We start from the raw sequence: 20,893 nt of genomic DNA, 5'->3' as shown, positions 1-20,893 counted from the left end.
TTAAACTCTTATAAAAACATGCCACAAAGACACCGTTCTTATAGAGAGACAACGTACTCGATCTAATTCAATATCTCCAAGCATTAAGTTAAACTCCTTTGGAACCATTTTTAGTTCCTTTTGATTTTAACTTCTTGCTTATATGGGAGTGTAGAAAGCTCCTCAAGACTCGAAAGGGTAATACATACAAAGCAAAAGCTCTACCTCTCTATACGCCACTGACATGGCAAATGCACAGAACCATGACATAGATCTTTTTTCTTTGGGATATTCAAGGAAAAAGATCTACGGTTATGTGCACTTGTCACATTAGTCATATATATTTTAACGTGTCATTTTATCATTAGTCTAAATTCTTTGGATTTCATGTTTATATGATTCATTTTATTAGGCGTAAGATGGGTCGGATACAAATATATTCACATTAAAATCTTTATATTTAAAAAAATAAATATATAGAATCAAATTAGAATCTTACCCAAAACCTAATAACTAAGTAAGATCACATCTGAACCCTTTTGTGTTCATCATTAAAATTGCATTTAACATAACCAATCCAAACTGCTTGATTCAAGTCGTGTAATTCTAGATCATTTGACCTTCTTTTTTCTTGATTTACTTTTTTTTTTTCAAGCTTAAAATAACATTCTATTTTATTATTATTATTAGAATCCATGTTGTAATAAAGTACAAGGAAAAAAGATATTTTGAGAAACTTAAAAATATAGTTCTCAAAGTAATATATCATTTGTGTATCTAAGGATCTAGATCCATATCCAACCCCACTTCGAGTAAGGTCAAGAGACATTAAACTATATGTGACTCATTTTTCGATTTGGATTTACTCCAAGGATCCAAATTAAGGTTTTCAACAGATGCTTATGGATTCAGATACAACAGTATTCAAAATCCAAATCCAAATTTTTTTATCCGATATCCGAATCCGAATTTGAATCCAACGGATGTTCTAAAACTCTATTCGAATTCGAATCTGATTATCCTATCGAATAATATCTAATTAGAATTCGAATAATTTGTATATAAGAAAACATAATTTTTCCTTCTTCAACTGATTTTTAATATTAAAAAAAAAAATTGTTATATATTATAATATTTATATAATAAATAAAATAAAATAATTTATATTATATTATTTATATAAAAAATTAATAAAATAATATAATATATATTATATATTATTTCGAATCGGATATTATTGGATTCGAAATGTTAATATCTGAATTCATATCCGATAAGGATTTGAAATCGAATCGAATTTGAATTTTTGACTATCCATTGATACCCCTAATCCAAACCGGCAAAATTCGATTTTCAAGTCACTAAGAATTTGGGCAAATTCTGACCCATTTATGAGTGACCCGACCCAACTCTAAGTCTTTTCTAGTATATTAAGAAATAAAAAAAAAAAAAAACCAAAGAATGCCAATTCATTATAACCCAATACCTCGTAATTTGTATTGCAATATTTTGGCAGAAGTATCCGTCCATAAATGTGGTGGGATTGGGAAGGTAAAAACCTGGAGTTGTTTTATGTCCCGCGAGAACAGGCATGCATTTAGCGACATGTGTCCTTTTGACCCACAGATCATCCGTTGTTGTTTGACCACACTTTGCTATATCTATATGCAGCAAAAGAAAATGATATGGATGATTTACAGCCAATAATCTAGAAATTTTAAAATCATGGAAGTGAGTATTAAGGTTCGTTGCATCCAAACATTCTGTAATGTACCACATGGTGATCAGAGGAGAAGTGAAGCTGGATAACTATATTACATCGTGTAACAAGGGAATAATAAATATTTCTCAGTTGATGTTGGCAAAGACGAACAACTCCACGTATGAATTCCATTTAAAATCTCCCCCTTTAAATGGAAAACCAAATACAACCCCCTTTTACCAACTTAATCTCTTTCTCCACTAAACCCGTATAGCAGTAGGACTCTTTCTCTCTCTCTCTCCCTATCTCTTCTCCTCCACCCCTAACCAGAGAGAGAGAGAGACAGAGAGACAGAGAGAAGCTGAAGATCAATCAACCAATCAAATGAAGAGGGAAGTTCTTGATTACAGTCTGGTCCCACTAGGGCTTGTTATGATGGTGGGTTATCACATGTGGCTGTTTCACAGGATCATAAAGCGCCCAACAAAGACGGTGATCGGTATCAACACCATTAACAGACGCCTTTGGGTTCGAACTATGATGGAGGTAGGTACACTGTTTCAGCTGTCATATTCTTGTACGTCAGGTGTTTGATTAGCTATCTAACCCCAAACTCTCACCATCTACACGTCAAAGCAATTTGTAACGTGTTCGAAAATAACAAATACTTGAATGGCTTGGGTTTAGTGATCAGGATGATGATCTAGGGTTTGTGTGTGGGTCCAACATTCAAGATTTGTGGACCTAAATGACTATGACGCGTGGCAGAAAGATGATGTGGGAGTAGGGTAACGTTTATGCTTAATAACTAACACCCTATAATATAGGATCTTACTGTCTTTTCAATTCTCCAAGAACGTATTACGTATGACGCACAGTATCAAACGTACGGCTGAGATGAGTGAAAGAATACGTTTACTAGCCTAAGGAATCTATTCCTGGACAATCCCTAGGTATATCCTCTCATCTCAACCATATATTTGATGCTCTGTCACAAACGTCCCTTGATATGCCAGCATTATCTGTGACCTGTATTTGGAAATTAAAAAAGAAAAGAAAAAGACATACCCCTTGAGGTTTTAAATCTTGAAATACCCCATGTTTCTTAACTGATGACATACCCCCTCGACGTATGTCAGCTTACCAAGGCTAAGATAAAATAACATAAATGCCCTCAGCTTTTACCTCAAGCATCAAGCTTCTTTGGAAAGAAAAAAAAACTCCTCTACTTCTAGGGTAAATTATTGTTAATCTACTGTTTTCAACCTCTAGTCAAAAACCAAAATTGGAAAGTCTTCTACTATCTTTCTCTTGATGTTTGAAGGTTAAATGAGATAAAAGTTGGAGGTTGAAATATTGGTTTTTGGAAGAAAAACAATGGCTAGTGTTGAAGAGGACATTTATGTCATTTTCTTTTAGTCTCTCAGAGAAGACTAAGGTCAAGATGTATGTCATCATTTGAAACATTCGGTAATCTCAAATATTTCATTAAAAAATAAAAATAAAAATAAAATCCAAAGCATATGACTTAATTTGCATGAATGGTGGATACTATGTAGGACCCATCAAAGAGCGGTGTACTGTCAGTCCAGACACTAAGAAACAACATCATGGCATCAACAGTGTTGGCATCCACAGCAATCATGCTCAGCTCCCTCATTGTTGTCTTGATGACCAACACTTCATCACAGCCGTCCGTTTTCCTCTATGGAGACAAGAGCCAGCTTGGCTACTCCATCAAATTCTTCTCCATCTTGGTTTGCTTCTTGGCTGCTTTCCTCTTTAATGTTCAATCGATCCGGTACTACAGCCATGCAAGTATCCTTATCAACGTACCAATCAAGACCTTATCATCATCATCACCTTCACCATATCTGACGGCTGAATACGTGGGTAGAGCTGTTAACAGAGGGAGTTATTTCTGGTCAATGGGCTTGCGTGCTTTCTACTTCTCTTTCCCTCTGTTTTTGTGGATCTTTGGGCCCATACCCATGTTTTTGTGTTGTATTGTACTTGTTTTCATGCTTTATTTCCTGGATGTCTCACTTGGATTTGATTGGGCTATTGGAGGTGAGGAGGATGAGGAACAAGGGAGGAGCTAGACTTGATCTTTGAGAGAAAGAGAGAGAGAACAATTCAGATTCAATCCATGTTGAATTGAGTTGTGTTACTAAGGAATGATGCTGATGTAAATGTCTTTAAGTGGGCTCCTTATATGTACTTTGGATTTTGATGGATCCTATAAATCAATGATCCATGAAAGATGTTCTTTTAAATGCTCTACAATCTTACTCTACTTTGGTCCCCAGCTGAGCTTATTAGGGATTTTGTCCAGACCCATGTCATGTATACCGCTTTTCTCATCTTACTTTTCTACATGAGCTCCATATATAGGTGGGTCGACTCAGCTGGACCACAAGCACACTCAAGAAGAATAATTCCAACTTTGTACTTCTATTGATGCTTAAAAAAGCATTGGATCCAAAAGAAGTTGGAAGGAAGCATTGAAAGTAGATATAACTTGCTCTCAATAAAAGAATACTTGGCTTTGGACAGAGTGGAATGGAGGAACAAAATCCATTTAAGCCAGATTTCAAATCTTTGGAAAGGCTTTGTTGTTCATGTAACATCAATTGGTGCTCCAATCTTCTCTCTCATCAGCCAAAGAATTGGGGTGACTAAATGAATCTTATTCCACCATTCAATTTTGCTAATAAGCCTTCTAATGGAAGGCTTAAATGCCTGTCCCCCACCCCTCTCTTTCGATGCAACAGGGTGACCCCACCCCCTTGGAAGTTGGACTAATCCTCGCAGATATGCCCTACCACCACAAACGGGCATATTGGGTGATTCCCTCTCTCTTGTTTTGAGTTTTCTGGATCTCTAGCCAAACAAATGTCGAATCTTGCAACGGTTGTAAAATTGCTATATGGGCATCTTTGATGAGAGGCTAATGAGTCCAATGGATCAGTTTCCTACATTGATCAAACTCCACTTCCATGTACATATGATGGTTTCTCTAAATACATTGTTTATCAAATATAAGAAATTCAGTTGCCCAAAACGTTTATATTTCACAACAATATCTATCAAGAAAAAACAACATATGCACTCGTCAAAACTTCAGATAAATTGTTTCAATCAATTCTGCAGTAAAGTTATGCCAGTTTCTATGGATAATCTTACTGGATTAATTGTGAAGCATAAACCTGTTAATGGCTTAGACCATCCAAGTAAATTATTGGAACCATAGATCTGTTGAATGGCAGATCTACAAAGAAACTGATCCTGTGAATTCTCAATGTTTGAAGAAAACATGAAACAAATTTGTACACGTACTGGCCTTTGGTATGGTTGAGAGCACCTTTACACATCATTTGAATCACCTCCATTGTTCTTCAAGATGAATTGTCCAACAATCCCACCCTTGGAAAGAACAAACATGTCATTAGTGCTACACAACAACCAAAAAAGAAAGAAAAAAAATAAAGGTGAATGTCAGCAGTCATTACCAGCTAGTGCCCCTTGAATCTTCTGGTGTTCTTTTGGGGGGAATGCAATCCCCACCCACTGAAGATGTCTACCATTTGCAGAACATAAGCAATGCTCCAACAAAATATATCTGCATTTTCAAACACATGTAGATGTAGAAATAAGATTTATCTACACATGTCCACATATGTATGTGTGCATTACAAGTAGACGCTCATGTACCTGTCAAGTTCGAATGTCATTTAATTTCAACCTCAACTTCATGTTGTTGACTTGAACTATAATCTCTTCTTTAGATGCCTCAACTTTTAACACAGTTGCATTCTTACCGAGGGAAGAAACATGCACCATATCACCAACTTTGGGAAGTACAATCTGCTTCTCTGCAAAGTAATTTAAGGGCAAGAATCCTAAATTTCTAGCCAACTAAACTACACAATAGGAAAATCCCATTAGTTCTATGGAATGATACCTGATGGTGGCCGCGTGAAGTAATCAACAGAATTAACACTGGTATTGGGTGGTGAATGTACAATGTTATCTGCTTTACTCTGCTGCTTGTTTTCAGCTGTGGCATACTGACTATTAGTTTTTGTCATACTCTGGGGAGGTTGAGTAGCAGATGCACGAAGCTGTCTCAATTTCTTATGAAGGATAGACCGTGCCATTGCTGCAGCCTCAGAGATTTCTTTCATCTTCCTGTATCCTTGAGTGATCTCATGTTCCTCAATCTTTTGTTTGGCTGCTAACAGATTTTTATGAAGCTCTCTTGACAGGCTGAAATCACAAATATGACGAGGTAACATATATGCAACTTGAAAGTAGGAAACCATTTTCACTGCTTTAAATTTAAGAGGCTTGTTATCTTTGTATATAAAAAGTAAAAGAATCTCCACAATTACTAAAATTTGTTGGAAACTTGGCATGGCTAGAGATTAGGAACACCTAAGTAAAAAAAAAAAAAAATTTAAATGTATGTAATTTTTGGATGAGGCCAACCATACACCTGGCAAGGGCTATCAGCTAGTGTTACTTATGTGTCTTAATAAACTTCATTTTTTTATTGAGCTCATTCTGTTGAATTTCAAGTAACCAAGTCTTAAAAATCGAATTTCATTGCTCATTTTTTTTTTCCAAAAACCACAAATACAAATGAACTTAATAAAATTAAGATTTTGATTATTAGACCTGTAACCAGTATCCTCACCCATGTCTGACACTGATAGTTTTGAAAGAAATGGAGCACCCTTTATTGTATCATCCTCTACAGCTAACACTCTCAACGATAATTGGGAACACCAAAGCTACAGTGTGCTAAGCCAGAGATAAGAGATCCTTACATCAGATAATGTTCTGCCTCATGAATATGCTCTTGGAAATCATGCTTGAACCGTTCCATATCCATTATTACCTGCATCAAGTGAAATTATACATGCATAGAGTATGGAAGTAAGATTAATGAACAATATCAATGAATGAATTATGAATAGGGGCATCAACTAGCTACAGAACTACCCAAAATGGTCAAAATCACATTATGAACTGTGTATGACATAGTTGTCTCCATTGTTATTTAGAAATATTGTTAACCTTACATTGCCATCCTAAAGGAAAACAAGGCATTCCAAGCCTTACCTTATTTATATATTATATGAGTTGCGGCAATGAGGTGGGCCCAAAGGAGCCTTAAGCACTGGTACAATGCTCAAGTCAAGGCTTAATTAGAAATATTGTTAACCTTACATTACCATCCTAAAGGAAAACAAGGCAATCCATCTATAAGAAAGATGAACTATCTATACAATAAAACACAACGGTTCTCATCCCAATGTTTATCCCCAACATAAGTAGGGGTTGGGATTTAATCCCAACACGAATTTCGAGGAGCAAATTTACTTTATTCCCTTTTCTCTCTTTCTTTCAAAGAATACCCCTTCAACTTTACTGCGTTTTATCTTCTACCCCATTCCAATCATAACCCTCCAAGTTTACTCTCTTTCCTCTTACCCTTTTACAATAACACCCTCCAACTTTATTGGCTTTACCCTTCTACTACCCCTATAACTCATTGTCTTTCCTCTTTTACCCCCTTAACCCCAAAGAGGATGCATGTGCCGTAGGCATGGGCAAACTCTAGTAGGAAATAAGGGAGAGTGGAAATAACAGATGGTTTATTTAGAACTTATTTTGTACATAGTCCAAAATATTAACAAAAGTTTCACTGGTCTAACTCTCAAGTACTGGAGGATACTAAACAGATGTGTTTCCTTCACAGTTCCTAAGTAGCGATGCTGTAATATGAGCTATGAATGTTACCCCGTTAATTTCTGAACTAGCTGTTCCATATAGTTCACGGGCATTAGTTAGAACAATGTTGGGCAGTCCTAATCTTTCAGCAATATTAATTGCATTTGAACGGCCTACAGAAAAAAATGTACAATAGTTGTCATAGATAAGAATAACATAAAAAAAATACTGAAGTACAACAAATTAACCAGAAACGTCTGATCAGAAGAAAATAGAGCTAAAGAGCTATCAACTGCTTCCAAAAGAATGACACTAAAACATATTAAGGATGAAACCTGAAAGAAAAGGAAAGATAAAACAGAACAAAAAATTTACCTTAATTCATGAACCATTAAGTGGTTTCTTTCCATCAGACGTTTTTCTTAGTTTAGGTAGTAATAGACTAAGTGTGTGCTTACATCTAACAGGAAATTTTTTGAAACTCCAAGATGAAATATCCTAATAATTGTCAGATAAGAAAACAATCATATCCACAAAAATTAACAAACTCTAATCAGTTGTTTAGAAGGAATCTGTAAAGCTGATTATATGATATCTATCTGACAATACCAAAATAGAAGGAATCAAACAACATTACGGATGTTTATGCTAGACCATCTTTTACATTGTGTTTAGTAGAATTGAATTTCTAGTGTTGGACAAACAAATATAACCTAAAACTCATACATGAAGTAGAGGAAAAAACCTGGTATCCCCCATAGTATCTTATAAGTTGGCTTCAAATTTACTTCGTCAAACTCCATGCACGCATTCTCGAAGGCATTGTTACTATAAAAAGAAAAGAAAATCAGAAGCAGGAACCTAAGAAGTTAAGGTAAACTGAGGATGCTACAGAACCTGTAAAGTTTAAATCACTCAAAGATCAACTACTATGAATATGGGTAGATTATAGTTAAACACAAGAGTATGCGCAGTGAATCACAGAAATGGGCAGAATTAAACCTTTGATCTCCCCTTCACAATTGACCAATAATACACATGCATATGCATCCATTACTCAAAGCACATGAATAGCTCAGTTGTGCAAGAAACATAGTCTCAAGATTTTGCAAATTATATTTTTTTTCCCATAGAATTTTTGCAATAGTCATGACGTTTTAAGCACCTAGAGCATGGAAGACAGTGTCATGATAACCTGTGAAAACATAATAAGCTCAAGATCAAGGTAAAATTATTTACCTACGATGGAAGGATAAGGGATATATATGGAAAAACTTTTAAATGCATTAAGAACACTATCAGGTTTTCTTCCAGCATTCCTCTTACTAGCTGCTGCTAAGTCTTACAAAATGAGCCACCTAACTTCAAGAATCCATGTTCTAAATAATTTATAATACATTCCAAAATTTAGTGTTATAAGGGACAAAACAAGAGACCAAAAACACGAACAAGAAAAACAAGAAGACCCAGACTTCACTATGACAATCTACAGATTTAATCCCATATCCCGATAAAGTCCTCGAAGAAAATTCCTTTGAATTCATCAAAAGCTTTACACCAATCAAACAGATACCCTTTAATAGACACTATGATGTTATCCAACGACGTCACTTTAACACGGTCATCTCATTTTTAGCATCTAAATGTTAACTTTTACCTATACTTGAGAGTTTTGAGTTCTCCATGATGGGTTGTTGCTATTGTGAACAAAGCACCAGCTTCAGCAAAAGATTCTAGAAGTGACATCCCCAGTGCAGCTCCTTCAAGTGGATTTGTTCCAGCACCAACCTATATAAAACACAAGAAAATTTACCAGTTAGACTCTCTTTCAAATATATACGAAGTATACATATCGTACAGTACCTAATATATCTATCCAACCATTTCTTTCTTTTTTCAGTTGTTACACTAGGATTGAACCCATGATCCCATGGTTAGTGGTGAAGAACGTCAATCAACTGAACAATGACATGTGACAATTGACATCATTCCAAACATAAGTGTGTGCAAACAAAGGGATGGTTACAAATAGATGGCTTACTTCATCTAGAAGAACCAATGACTTAGTTGTCGATTGTGCTTGGATCGCCTGTGAAACATCACAATAATAATTAGTTGCACTCATCAACCAAATAAGTGTTACAGTTACAATTCTTGGATGAAAAAAAGAAATCCTTAATTTTATGAAACTGAATTTTCACTATTGAAACATGCTTCTTAGCTTTTCAATAATATCACACTGAAAAATGCATGGTGAGAGATAGATCTAGATATGGCCATTCCACTTGATAATAACAACAGAAACCCAAGCAACTTACACTAATCCGCCTCAAGTGGCCAGAGAAGGTAGATAAAGATTGAGACAAGGACTGTTCGTCACCAATATCAGCAAAAATGGAATCAAACCAGGGGATTCGAACAGGTTCAGAAGATAAGACATAAATGCCTGCAACATGAAAAAATGAGAAATGTTATGTAACAGGATTAGGTCCTTGATAGTACAAAAAAATGAATAATATCGTGTCTTAGTTGCATTTTCAGTTCAAACATCTTCCTAATTTAACCCATGGGACCATGCAAAAAGAAATTTAGAAAAAATTTGGGCTAGGCGTACCCCAGCCAGCTATATTAAATCACCAAAAATGATTTTCAATCTAGCATGTATATACCGACTAGCATCTTCCATAGTAAATATTGGATATATTACTAGGGAAATTCAAAAGGAAAAAAAAAAAAGCATTTTGTAAACATTGGGACAAAAACTAGCCAAAACATCTGCCGCATGATTGGTCTCCCACTCTACCTAAACACAAAATGAAAGGATATCTGCTCGAAATTGCTCAACTTCAATATTTGGGAGACAAAATCTGGATAATCCTAGCAAAAAAAACACGAGAGGTTGTGAACAGTTTCACAGAGGAAATTTTGGTGTGTTCAAGTTTTATAGATGATGGTTTGAGCTCTGAGAGCTATGAGTAGGACTGCAAGTCAACTTCTGCATTCAAAACTGTACAGATAAATATGAGCAGCACAAGTTGAGTCTAAAAGTATTTAAGTCAACCTGATTTTGCCATCATTGCAGCTAGACCAACTGTCTTTAGGCAAATGGTTTTACCACCAGTGTTGGGGCCAGTTATAACAAGAACTCTGGTTTTTGTACAAACAAAAAAATCTACTGGAATAGGATGATCTTCTTCCAGTTTTGAAACCTGAAATTAGAACAAAATTTTCACTGAGAATACAATTTATTAAAAAATATATCTGAGATGGACTCCTCAGAAGCCACCAAAAGTGGGCCAAGAGGAGCGGGTAATTAGCCATCCATTACGTTTGACAGCTACCTGCATTTGCAAGGACTTAAGATGTACATCTGGATTTTCTTTCATTCCCATGTTCTCCCCATGAAATTTTCTCCTTCTGATTTCCTGGATATAAAGCCATTGAGCTAATATGCAACAAGAATAAGAGATTGCAAGAAAATAATTATCATAGCCACAAACCTTATGTTAACATAATGTAGTAGGAAAAATGATGTCATTGTTTATCCTCAAACATTAGCAGAAGAAAGCCACACAACCACTATTGTCAGAGTCCGACTAGCCTTACTTAGTAAGATTTCGACTCTTACTAAGGGTTGTTGAGCTCACCTTGTGGCATTCAAAAACATGATTTGATGCCACGGGGTTGTAGAGGACTAAACTCTATGAACTTTGAAAAATAAAATTTAAAAAAAAAAAATGTTATTTTTCACCGTTGAATTTTAATTTTAAATTTAGGAGTTCCATGGAAGTTCGGTAGCCGTCCATTTTAAAAAAAACCTTGGATCAAGCCCCCCCAAAAAATTGTTTTTTGATTTTTTTTTTTCTTTTGGATCTGAGTCTTTTCAGGGCTGTGGTGTTGGATTGCCAATGTGGTAATCCATTTAAACTCAAAGACCTTTAGTAAGAGTTAAAATCTTACCAAGTAAGGAAAGTGTTTTTCATATTGTCATAAGCTCAACTTGCAGATGATTAAACATCAGATAGTCCAAAGAATAATTAAAAACAAACAGAGGTTAAAAAAAAGTTAGCAGTTAATGGACCTGATTGCCAAACAAAACTTACCGCAATAGCATTCTTGACATCCTTTTTTGCCTTTTGCAAATTGTGTCGATGCTGCTGAAGTAACAGAGGATGATAAGCTTTTGGCAAATACAATGTCCATTCCCTCTGAGTAGGGTGTGATGAATCAGCCTTAAAACTCTTGTTTTCTGATTGGGACTCAGAAATGAAGTACCCATCTTTGTCTTGTGGGAAAAATAAATCAGGGCATGTACCTCCGAATGAAAGACTATATTTTGCTCGAGCAACGACCTACAATCAGCGGCAATGCCTTCAGTAAATTTACAGAAGCCTGCAAGTATTTTGACCTCATGAAATGAAGATTGAACTGGATCATAACATTGAAGAGATTGAGAAACATTAAAAAAAAAAAAAAAAAATTTTAAGAAAGTAAGCAGATATACCAAGATGATGATGATGCAGCAGTCAGGTAAGGCATTGCTAGTGATAATGAAGCCACAAATATTCTTAAAATATATATTTTAAAGATATGACGAGAGATAATATTGTATGATTCCACAGAAGGCCCAAATCTTTTAATAAATTTTCATGCCTAAGTAATTATTAACTATATAGAGTTATTATACTAATCATAAAAAAGGATACAAAGCCATCCTCACTATGTCTTTTACAATTCCATCTGTCCTCCCTTCGACCATGAAACTAACTTCAAACCATTAACATTCATTAAAGGCAGTACCATTCAATTTTTCTCCCTAAGTTGTGCAAGTCATCTATGTTTTTGATCATGTGTGATTTAAGTTGAATAGTAAATCAAAATGCAAAGTTGGAATCATGAATTATAATAGTTGAAATCAAAGTTTGGACTTCACCAAACCTCCTAGGGAATATGATAAGAAATAAAAAGAATTTTAATTAAGAAAGTGATGGTCAAGATGACCATCGAAATAAAACAAGTACAATGGATTAGTAAAATTTCTTATTTTACTCCATATGATAGAAATTTTCGACACGAAAAAACAAAGATAACATCCGGAATGACGTGAATTTAGTGGAAGAGACTCACCACATCTAGTTGAATAATAATATTCAATGAATTATGAATATCATCAAGGTCCATTCGCATCTGTAAACGAAGTACAAAATGAAATCAGAGGAGAAATTTAGGATTAGAAGATGAAAAGGCATATAACTACATAAAGCCTAGCAAACCTTCTCTGTTAACCTCAAAAGCACATCTTCCTCGGCCTTCACTACTAAAGCCCTCGCTTGTTGCAAATCATCATTTAATGAAACAGCAGAAAGTGGCTCCACCATACTTCCTGCACCTGAACCACTAAAATGAAATACTACATATCATGAACAGGATTATTTTGAAGTTTGGTGACACTTAAATGAAGAGTTTATCACAATAATAATTGGAAAATTTCATTGAACCATCCAAATTTTATGTCATGAATCTGATGGATTTCCAATTTGTAGAAGATATTTGGAAAATCATTCCATTTAGTTGTCATAACTTCCAGGTTCAATCAGATAGCTAAAGAAAATAATCTGAAGTATGAATGCAGGATTGGGTTTATGACCACTTCCATAGCACATTAACTGAGAAAGCAGCCAAAGAGTAATTCACACAAATCTAGGTACCATTATCCATCAACTGACCAAACAATTCGGTGAGGTAACTTCAAGGAAAGACTTCATGGCGAGTAGTTCTCTAGATTGCTTCTTAGTTGGGTACTATTTTCTCCTTTCTTGTATTATGTGAAAAGTCTTTCATGTATGTTATATTGATATTTCTATGTTCATAAAGGTTCTCCAAAATCTCTCATAGATTGCACAAGAAACACATTTTTAGGTCATACGTTCAGTCCTCCCTCACCAGACAAAAAAAGGTTGACTGAAACAATTATTATAAAATCGGTTTAACAAGGAAACTCAATTTCCTAACAATTTTTCGTGTCAAACACCGTGTCCCACCCGTATGTCAAATACATGTTGATACAACACTTGACTGAACATATCTTAAATTTTCGCTCATTTTCCTTTCTTTCTTTTTCAACTTTTGTATATATTTTTATATGATTTTAATAAATACCATCACATCTAAATATATCCTTTATACTGTATACTTAACATGAACTAATCTATTACAATAATGTCTCTCCATACACAAAATAAATTGTACAGATGTGTTGGTGTATTGGGTATGTTTGGGTCAAGTATAACAATTACACTGTTGAAAACCAACACCTGTCTATCTCTTTGTTAGGTAGCATAGATGTATATCAACCACTGATAACCAAAATAAGATGTAACAACCCTTGCAATCATACAAAATTAAAAGAAACTTCGGTAACTACTAACTTTGATACTAAACTAAGGCGACTCAACAATTTATGGAGAGTTCGACAAATTCTTAAGGATCCAAATTGGGTCGATTAAAATGGTCTAGGGTGCTGGATTTTAGGTTTTATGGGCATGAAAAAAAGGGTATACGGTTAAGGTTTGTGGTGGGGTAACTTTTAAACTACGTAAGAGAAGATTAAAATTATGGAGATGTTTGGAGGGGCACAAAGAGAGTATGAATTTGGGTTTTAGTATTTTACTATTTTATAGTTGGATTTAGTAGAGAAAATAAAGAGGGATGAGAGTAGAGTATGTGGAGTCCCAGAACCAAAGAGAGAGGAGTCTCATCTCTAAAGGATGCTTGCAAAGATCAAAACAAATTCTTCATACAATCAATTCCATAAGAGTCCCCATAGCCTTACTAACTTGGTAAGGATTTCACCCTTACTAAAGGTCCTTGGGCTCACCTCTTGACATCAAACATGATGCGATGCTTCAAGGTTGTAAAGGATGAAATTCTATGACTTTTGAAAATTAAAAAAAGTTATTTTTTCATCATAGAATTTTATTTTAAGTTTGGGCATTATGTCCAAGTTTGGTAGCTGTCCATTTTCAAAACCTTGGATCTAGTTCAAAAGAAGAAAAAAAAATTGATTTTTTTTTTTTGGATCTGAGTTTCACAATGAAACTGTGGTGTTGGATTTCTGATGTGGTAATCCGTTTAGAGCAAAACGACCCGTGGTAAGGCTCAAATCTCACTATGTTAGTTAGGAAAGGGTTTCACATTCCATAACATTCGAATGTGAAGCAATCGCATCATACATATAGGACTTGTTGAACCTTTACTATCCTTACACTTCAAGAGTTTCTCATTAGAAAACAAAAACTTATCAAAACATTGAACTCCAAAATATTAGACTTGCTGAATAGGCACCTACTAATAATAAAATTCTACCTTTTAGACACTTTTTTCCTAACAATACAATATAAATTCATGATAAATAAACTTCTAATCCCTAAATTACGGTTGACCAAACAAGGGAGCCAATAAGCTATAATTGATCATCAATGAATTCCTAATTTTAAGCTGTAATGGGACCAACTTTTGAGCTATGCAATCTACTAAAACCTCCCTTTTAAGATTTGTGAATGGGACCTACTTGTGGTTGTCGACCTAAATTAGAATTGCACAAAAAGCACAATATTTCCTCATTTTTAGGGATGTTATTTGGATCCCTTTTTGTGGTTGGTTCGATCCACACTAGTCTCATACAAGTATATAATCGATGTAATAGACGTACAAACATCCAATGGAGCCTTAATTTAAGAAGGTATAACCAATGCTTTCAAAAGCTAAGGCATGAAGCAAGTGTGAGGCTAACCAGTGCTGCAAAGTGTAAGCCTCATATTTATAGAACTTTTAAATAAATAATATAATATACATATATGTATAAGTTAATATTGAAAATAAAGAAATTAGGATAGCCAACGCATTTTCAAGTTTCAAATCCACATACTCAAAATCCAAGTTTTAATTCCCAAGCAAGAAAGTAATATTTTATATTTGAATAATTTCAAGTTTAATGGTAATAAGTATTTTAGATTTTTACAAAAATGTAACTACATATTGTTCATCATACCTGGACAACAATAGCCCCTTCAAAGTAGTAAGTTGATCAAACTCAGATCTAATACACAATCTTCCATCGATATTACTGACTTTCTGTGACGACAATAGAAAACAACTAGAGACTCCAACCATGAATATGCATTAGAACTATATTTGCGATCAATGGCCACTTACCAGTGAAGATGTTTCGTTCAATTCATTCCTAATTAAGCTATCCATAAGCTGATATAACTGAAGAAGAAAAGATATCAATCAGTAATGAGTAAATAAAGAGTTATGAAAAGAAGTATAACATGAGAAAGATTTTCCTAACATTGACAGCAACATTATAGTGCATGGTCACATATTTGCTATTGCAAGATCAAGTTGACAAGCAGGTTCATTGAGTTTCTACACAACCAGGATGTAAGAAACCAAACAATAATAGCAAGGGCTTGTTAAGAAATGCATAATTGAAATCATGTCAAGAACTGGTTGTGGTTGTATTTGTAAGATAGGGAGCCAAATTAAAACCAACTAAACTTATAAACAATAATGAATGATGAAAATGGCTACCTGACTTAATCATCTAACTCTCTAACTGCTCTCTATCAACATAAAAGCATTGAATTCATACTAAAAGTACTCGGATGAATCCCATCAATCCAAAGTCTTCAACAAGTTAATAAAGAAGATAGTCTGACTGATTAGCCAGCCTCAATGAGCAAACAATACACCTTATGGCAACTGGTTTGACCCCATGAAAATCTTGTGTGTTTGCTTGTGTGTGTAGATGAGGAGGATGCTCACTTATGCGGAGTCAGTATTCTATGTTGTGTGAAGGGTGGTTATAACAATGCTTGCTTGATGAAAGTGAAATGGCTTATATGAAAATTCTATAAAAGAGTCAACGCAAAACTAGGATTATAAAGAGATTTGTTGAAGTGCAAGAGCTATAGAATACATAGAACCAGGACCAAATATGTCAAGTGTAACTTCAGTATTAACACCCATACGATGAATGTCCAGTAAAATTGGTGGTTTAGGAATATCCTGTGGTCATTTTGATTATCTAGGGTCAATGATTCAGAGATTGGGGAAAATGTTGGCTGTAGAATCACAACTAGATGGCTAAAGTGGAGATATGTTTCTAGAGTACTATGGGATTGTGCATAAACGTATCGAATTTAAAGGAAATTTTATAAGACAACAGTAAGACCGACTATGCTTTATGGAGCTGTCATCTTATAACCAATTCCATTATCTACAACTTCTGAAGAGCATGAACAATAAGTATAACAAACCAATTCCTTTTAATTGAAGCCCATACAGCAAGTATGTAAATCAATCATTTGTTTTTTTTTTTTTTTTGGTTAAGTCTATTCAGCAATTTGATAAAATGTAGGAGTGGCTCCAAAAAGCAATAAACTAAGAAAATGGCGATTGAGATGGTTTGGACATGCTCAACAAATGCCAATTAAAACCCCAATTAGAATGAATATGCAAGTTGAAGGTTCTAAAAGAACAAGCGGAACACCCCAAAAAACATGGATTGAGGTAGTGAAAGTGGATATGAACACACTTTCAATAACAAAAGACTTGGCTCTTCACAGATTTATGAGTCGGTGACCAGTACCAATAATAAGTTAGATACACTGATCATATGCACCAACACTAGCGTACAAGTTGCTCCAAATGTTCAGATATATATATATATATATATATTATTTTAAAATACTTCAGTTTATTTTACATATGCATACCTAAATAACAAAGACATTACATGTGTAGGTGTCCAACACTAACAATAAGTATCAAACACACTGAACCCAACAAACCAATGCATCAACTCATCTATATTGGTGATTCCATGTGTTTGGGTAATTACTTTTTTAAGCTTACAAAGTAGAAAAAATGTATTCAGATGAGTTGATATACAATGAATCATATAAAAAAAAGTTTGGGATTGGTTGGCTCAACAAAACCGACTCATAAAATAACAAGAAATCCCGACCATTAAATCATGAAATTCAACAATTAGCATAAATGCTGACATGGAAGTACTTTAACCTCAATCAGTGAGTTTTTATCGACCATTGGATTTCATATTTAATGGTCAGGATTTCATTTTTTTTATAAGTCAATGGATCCCAACCCTTACAAAGTTTATTTGAGATTTGATTGAGAAAGTGTGTTGGCGTGAGTTTACATGTGACCACAAAGAATACTCTTAGAATTTTTATAAATAACAGAGTATCCTTGTTATGTAGCTCTTAATCTTTTACAGAAAAAATGAGGGCATGGACCCTTTCCATGAAAACAATTGGCAAACATCCAACCAACTACATTTATGAAGTCGAACTGGAAACCGAAATTTACCTTCCTCTCAAGCATTCGCACATGATCACGAGCCCGCTTTAGGTCCGAACTCTAAGACAAGGGAAAAGACAAAAAAGATGTTCATAGATTACAATTCAAAGTAAATGAATAAATAAATTGGATTACAAACATAACCACTCAAACCAAGTAGTGCTATCGCAACGCAAAATTAAAGATGTAAGAAACAAGAAAAACAAATTTGTGTTGGGGGAAGATGGAGATTTCTTAAAAGAACCCGTGAAAAAGGAAATTGAATTTTTTCTGAGTATAGCTCCAATAACGTTTTTTTTTTTTCCGAAAAGTATTAGATGGGGGTATAGTTCCAAGAAGATTAATTCTCAACATTGATATGAAGAACACACCACAGAGTCTTTGACAGAGCCATCCTCATCTACAACTTGTTGTATGGACTTCAACAATGATTGATTTACAACCAATTTCATTATCTGCAAGTTATAAATAAGCAAAGCCATTAAAGTATATAGATGGGGTGCAATAACAAAATATTAGTGCTTATTAGAAGCCTAATGAAACAACTACCATTTCTGTAAGAGGCATGAAGCGGTTGTACCAATTTGTGTCTTCCTTGAATGCAACTTTCATATTATATTGCAAGGCTTCAGAAAATTGTAGAAGGGAGGCAACAGCCAGAGCTTCGTTCCCATCTATTGGCATACCCCTCGTAGCATGTTGGATAGCAGATTTCACCTTCAACGATGACAAAATGTAGAGTTGTCCACAATTATGCGCACGAGTAATATTATGAGTTATCCATTTATATAAATTCATTATAGGTGAAAGGTGTAACCCTCACTCCAAAAAATAAAAAGTATTCCAGTGGCCAATGACATAAGATCTTAAAAACACTTGATATAGATTTGATTTGTAACTTGGGTGCACTTCAATAAGGCATTCAGCAATAAGAATCAGGAGTCACCAAAACTTTCTAGGAATCAAAGTGAAGCAACAAATTATTCATTTTTTTCAAGAACTAGTGTTGGGCCTATTGTCCGTTAGGTGGCCCATTAAACCTATGACCCACGTTTTAACATTTTCACTAATTAGGTTTTCTTGTTAAAGAAGCAATGTCAATAACTAGAAGGTTCTATTGAGAGTTTCAATTGATTTGGGAAACCTCTATTTTGGAAAGGATAAGAATCCTCTGATGGTTAAATTCTAATCTAGATAGGATCTAGGCCCTCTACTCCTATCTATATAAAGTATGGATCGGCCCCCTATTAGGTACAAATTTTCAATCAAAAAAATCAAGAGCATTCTCTAGAACTCTAGAAGAGCTTATTCTCGAAAATTGGCATAGAGAAGTGAGACAATTGAGTATCCAAATTCCATCAAGAAAGCAATCAATCCATAGAAGGTAGATCAAGGAGGAGAAGGTGAGTCTAGAGATTAAAAGATATATCACCAAGGGGATCGTTGTGTTTGGGTTTTCTATATTGGATTAATGGAGATGGCTACCATTCCAAGTATGTAACGATATACCTTATTAATATTGGTTATATGTTAGTTAGTGGCAATCAATCCTAAAATTGATCTTGTATTCATTCTTAAATTAGATTGAACGTTTTATTTCGTGTAATGTTTGTTGAAATTGTTATTTAGATATGTGAGCAAATAGAATGAATTATAGAAAAAATGCTTACAACTTGAACATATGCTACGATTTTGAGCTGAAGCGAATTAGCATAATATCCACACATTCCGCGTTCCCCTACCACTAAATCCGGGATTCCGAAGTCTAACAAGACCAAAAATAACATGAAATATGTTTTCCTTTTCTTTTCTTTTTTTTTTTGTGTGGAATAAAAGGCAAATTTCATTTTGAGCATTTCAGTGCATAAATATCTGAATTTTACCACACACAAAAAAGATGAACTTTTCAATCAACAAATGAGAGTTACCATGCTACATTACTTTATTCGAAAATAGCAGAATTGCATTACTATTGGAAACTTTAAAATCATCAACAATCATGAATTTAAGACACAACAACCTTACCAGAGCAACATCAATGCCGCTGAAATCCAATCCACAACCACCATACTTGAGAATCTCCACAGCTGCGTTTGTTTCAGTTAAAAGATTCTTGCTATCTTCGTAACTCTGATTCAGTGACCATAGTTGTGCCTGGGAGACGAAATCAAATTTACAATTTAAAACTCTAAAATCAAATCGCATATATATATATATATATATATATAGAGAGAGAGAGAGAGAGACCTTGGTTGCTTCTCGGCCCAAAGAGGTGGTGGAGAAGGACGCAACGGAATCGCAGACTCTGTCCCATTCCAGGACTCGAAGAGAATCGTAAAGAAGAGATGATTTCTGAGAAAATTCGATTGAATTTGTGTGAGACGGTTTGAGAATCGCTAGGGTTTTGAGTTTGAATCGAGTGGGAGAAGTAGAGATGATGTTGATGGAGTTGCAAAACAGTGAAGCTGAAAGCATTATCTCAGACTTCACTGGTGTTAACTGAAAGGGAATCCGAATGGCGCGAGATTTGCAGAGGAGCGGCAAAGAATTGGATAAAATCATCGTAGTCTAAAACAAATTACTCTACATACCACCCTCTTTTGTAAAAATGACGACATGAGTACTTGACCTTGGTCTTTTCCAATTGGCTAATGAAAATATCATAAAACACAAGGGTATCTCAATAATTCACCAAAACTTGGAGGGGTATGTCAAATTCATTTTTTGAATAATTGCTTGCAAAATTTTTCTCGGAGAATCTTGCTAAAACGTCAAACACAATCTTTCACTCGATCTTGTACTCAGATGACGTGTTAAGAATACAAAACCATAGATGTAGTTCTTCGGGATACTGAAGAAAAAGATCAACGGTCTTCTGCCCTTGACACGTCATCCGAGTACAGATCAAGTGAAAATTTTCAAATCCGTAAATCATTAGCTTTTAATTTTGGATGTAACGTCCATCTCGAGTGTCAACATATCACCATCAATGGGCTTATCATCTTAACTTACGGGTCAAATAATTTTTGTCCTATACGCTAAAGCTTTATCCTTTTGTTTTGTTGTGGCCGCTATTACACAAGC

At 34.7% G+C, this 20,893-nt stretch overlaps 2 protein-coding genes across 2 annotated transcripts; one reads left to right on the top strand and one right to left on the bottom strand.

The window, feature by feature from the left end:
* The first annotated feature begins 1,906 nt into the window (after window positions 1-1,906).
* LOC147390733 (TRP-like ion channel protein (Protein of unknown function, DUF599)) lies at window positions 1,907-3,977 on the top strand. Its single transcript, XM_086458054.1, has 2 exons — window positions 1,907-2,227; window positions 3,241-3,977. Exons 1-2 carry the CDS (start codon window positions 2,066-2,068, stop codon window positions 3,781-3,783), a joined length of 705 nt encoding a protein of 234 aa, XP_086314180.1. The 5' UTR covers window positions 1,907-2,065; the 3' UTR covers window positions 3,784-3,977.
* Window positions 3,978-4,661: 684 nt separating this feature from the next.
* LOC147390732 (DNA mismatch repair protein MutS, type 2) lies at window positions 4,662-20,371 on the bottom strand. The gene is made up of 22 exons (XM_086457983.1): window positions 20,057-20,371; window positions 19,835-19,963; window positions 18,359-18,526; window positions 18,181-18,264; window positions 17,819-17,869; window positions 15,635-15,691; window positions 15,471-15,553; window positions 12,694-12,817; window positions 12,548-12,607; window positions 11,524-11,772; window positions 10,762-10,845; window positions 10,482-10,629; window positions 9,739-9,866; window positions 9,462-9,509; window positions 9,078-9,208; window positions 8,166-8,248; window positions 7,490-7,593; window positions 6,514-6,584; window positions 5,646-5,950; window positions 5,396-5,556; window positions 5,194-5,303; window positions 4,662-5,107 (listed from the first exon to the last, which is right to left on the bottom strand). Exons 1-20 carry the CDS (start codon window positions 20,369-20,371, stop codon window positions 5,399-5,401), a joined length of 2,580 nt encoding a protein of 859 aa, XP_086314109.1. The 3' UTR covers window positions 4,662-5,107; window positions 5,194-5,303; window positions 5,396-5,398.
* Window positions 20,372-20,893: the final 522 nt, after the last annotated feature.

This window comes from Akebia trifoliata, chromosome 11 (assembly GCF_017979445.1).
Source record: "Akebia trifoliata isolate Shusen 1 chromosome 11, ASM1797944v1, whole genome shotgun sequence".
NCBI lineage: Eukaryota > Viridiplantae > Streptophyta > Magnoliopsida > Ranunculales > Lardizabalaceae > Akebia > Akebia trifoliata.
This window is presented reverse-complemented; position numbering and strand designations above follow the sequence as displayed.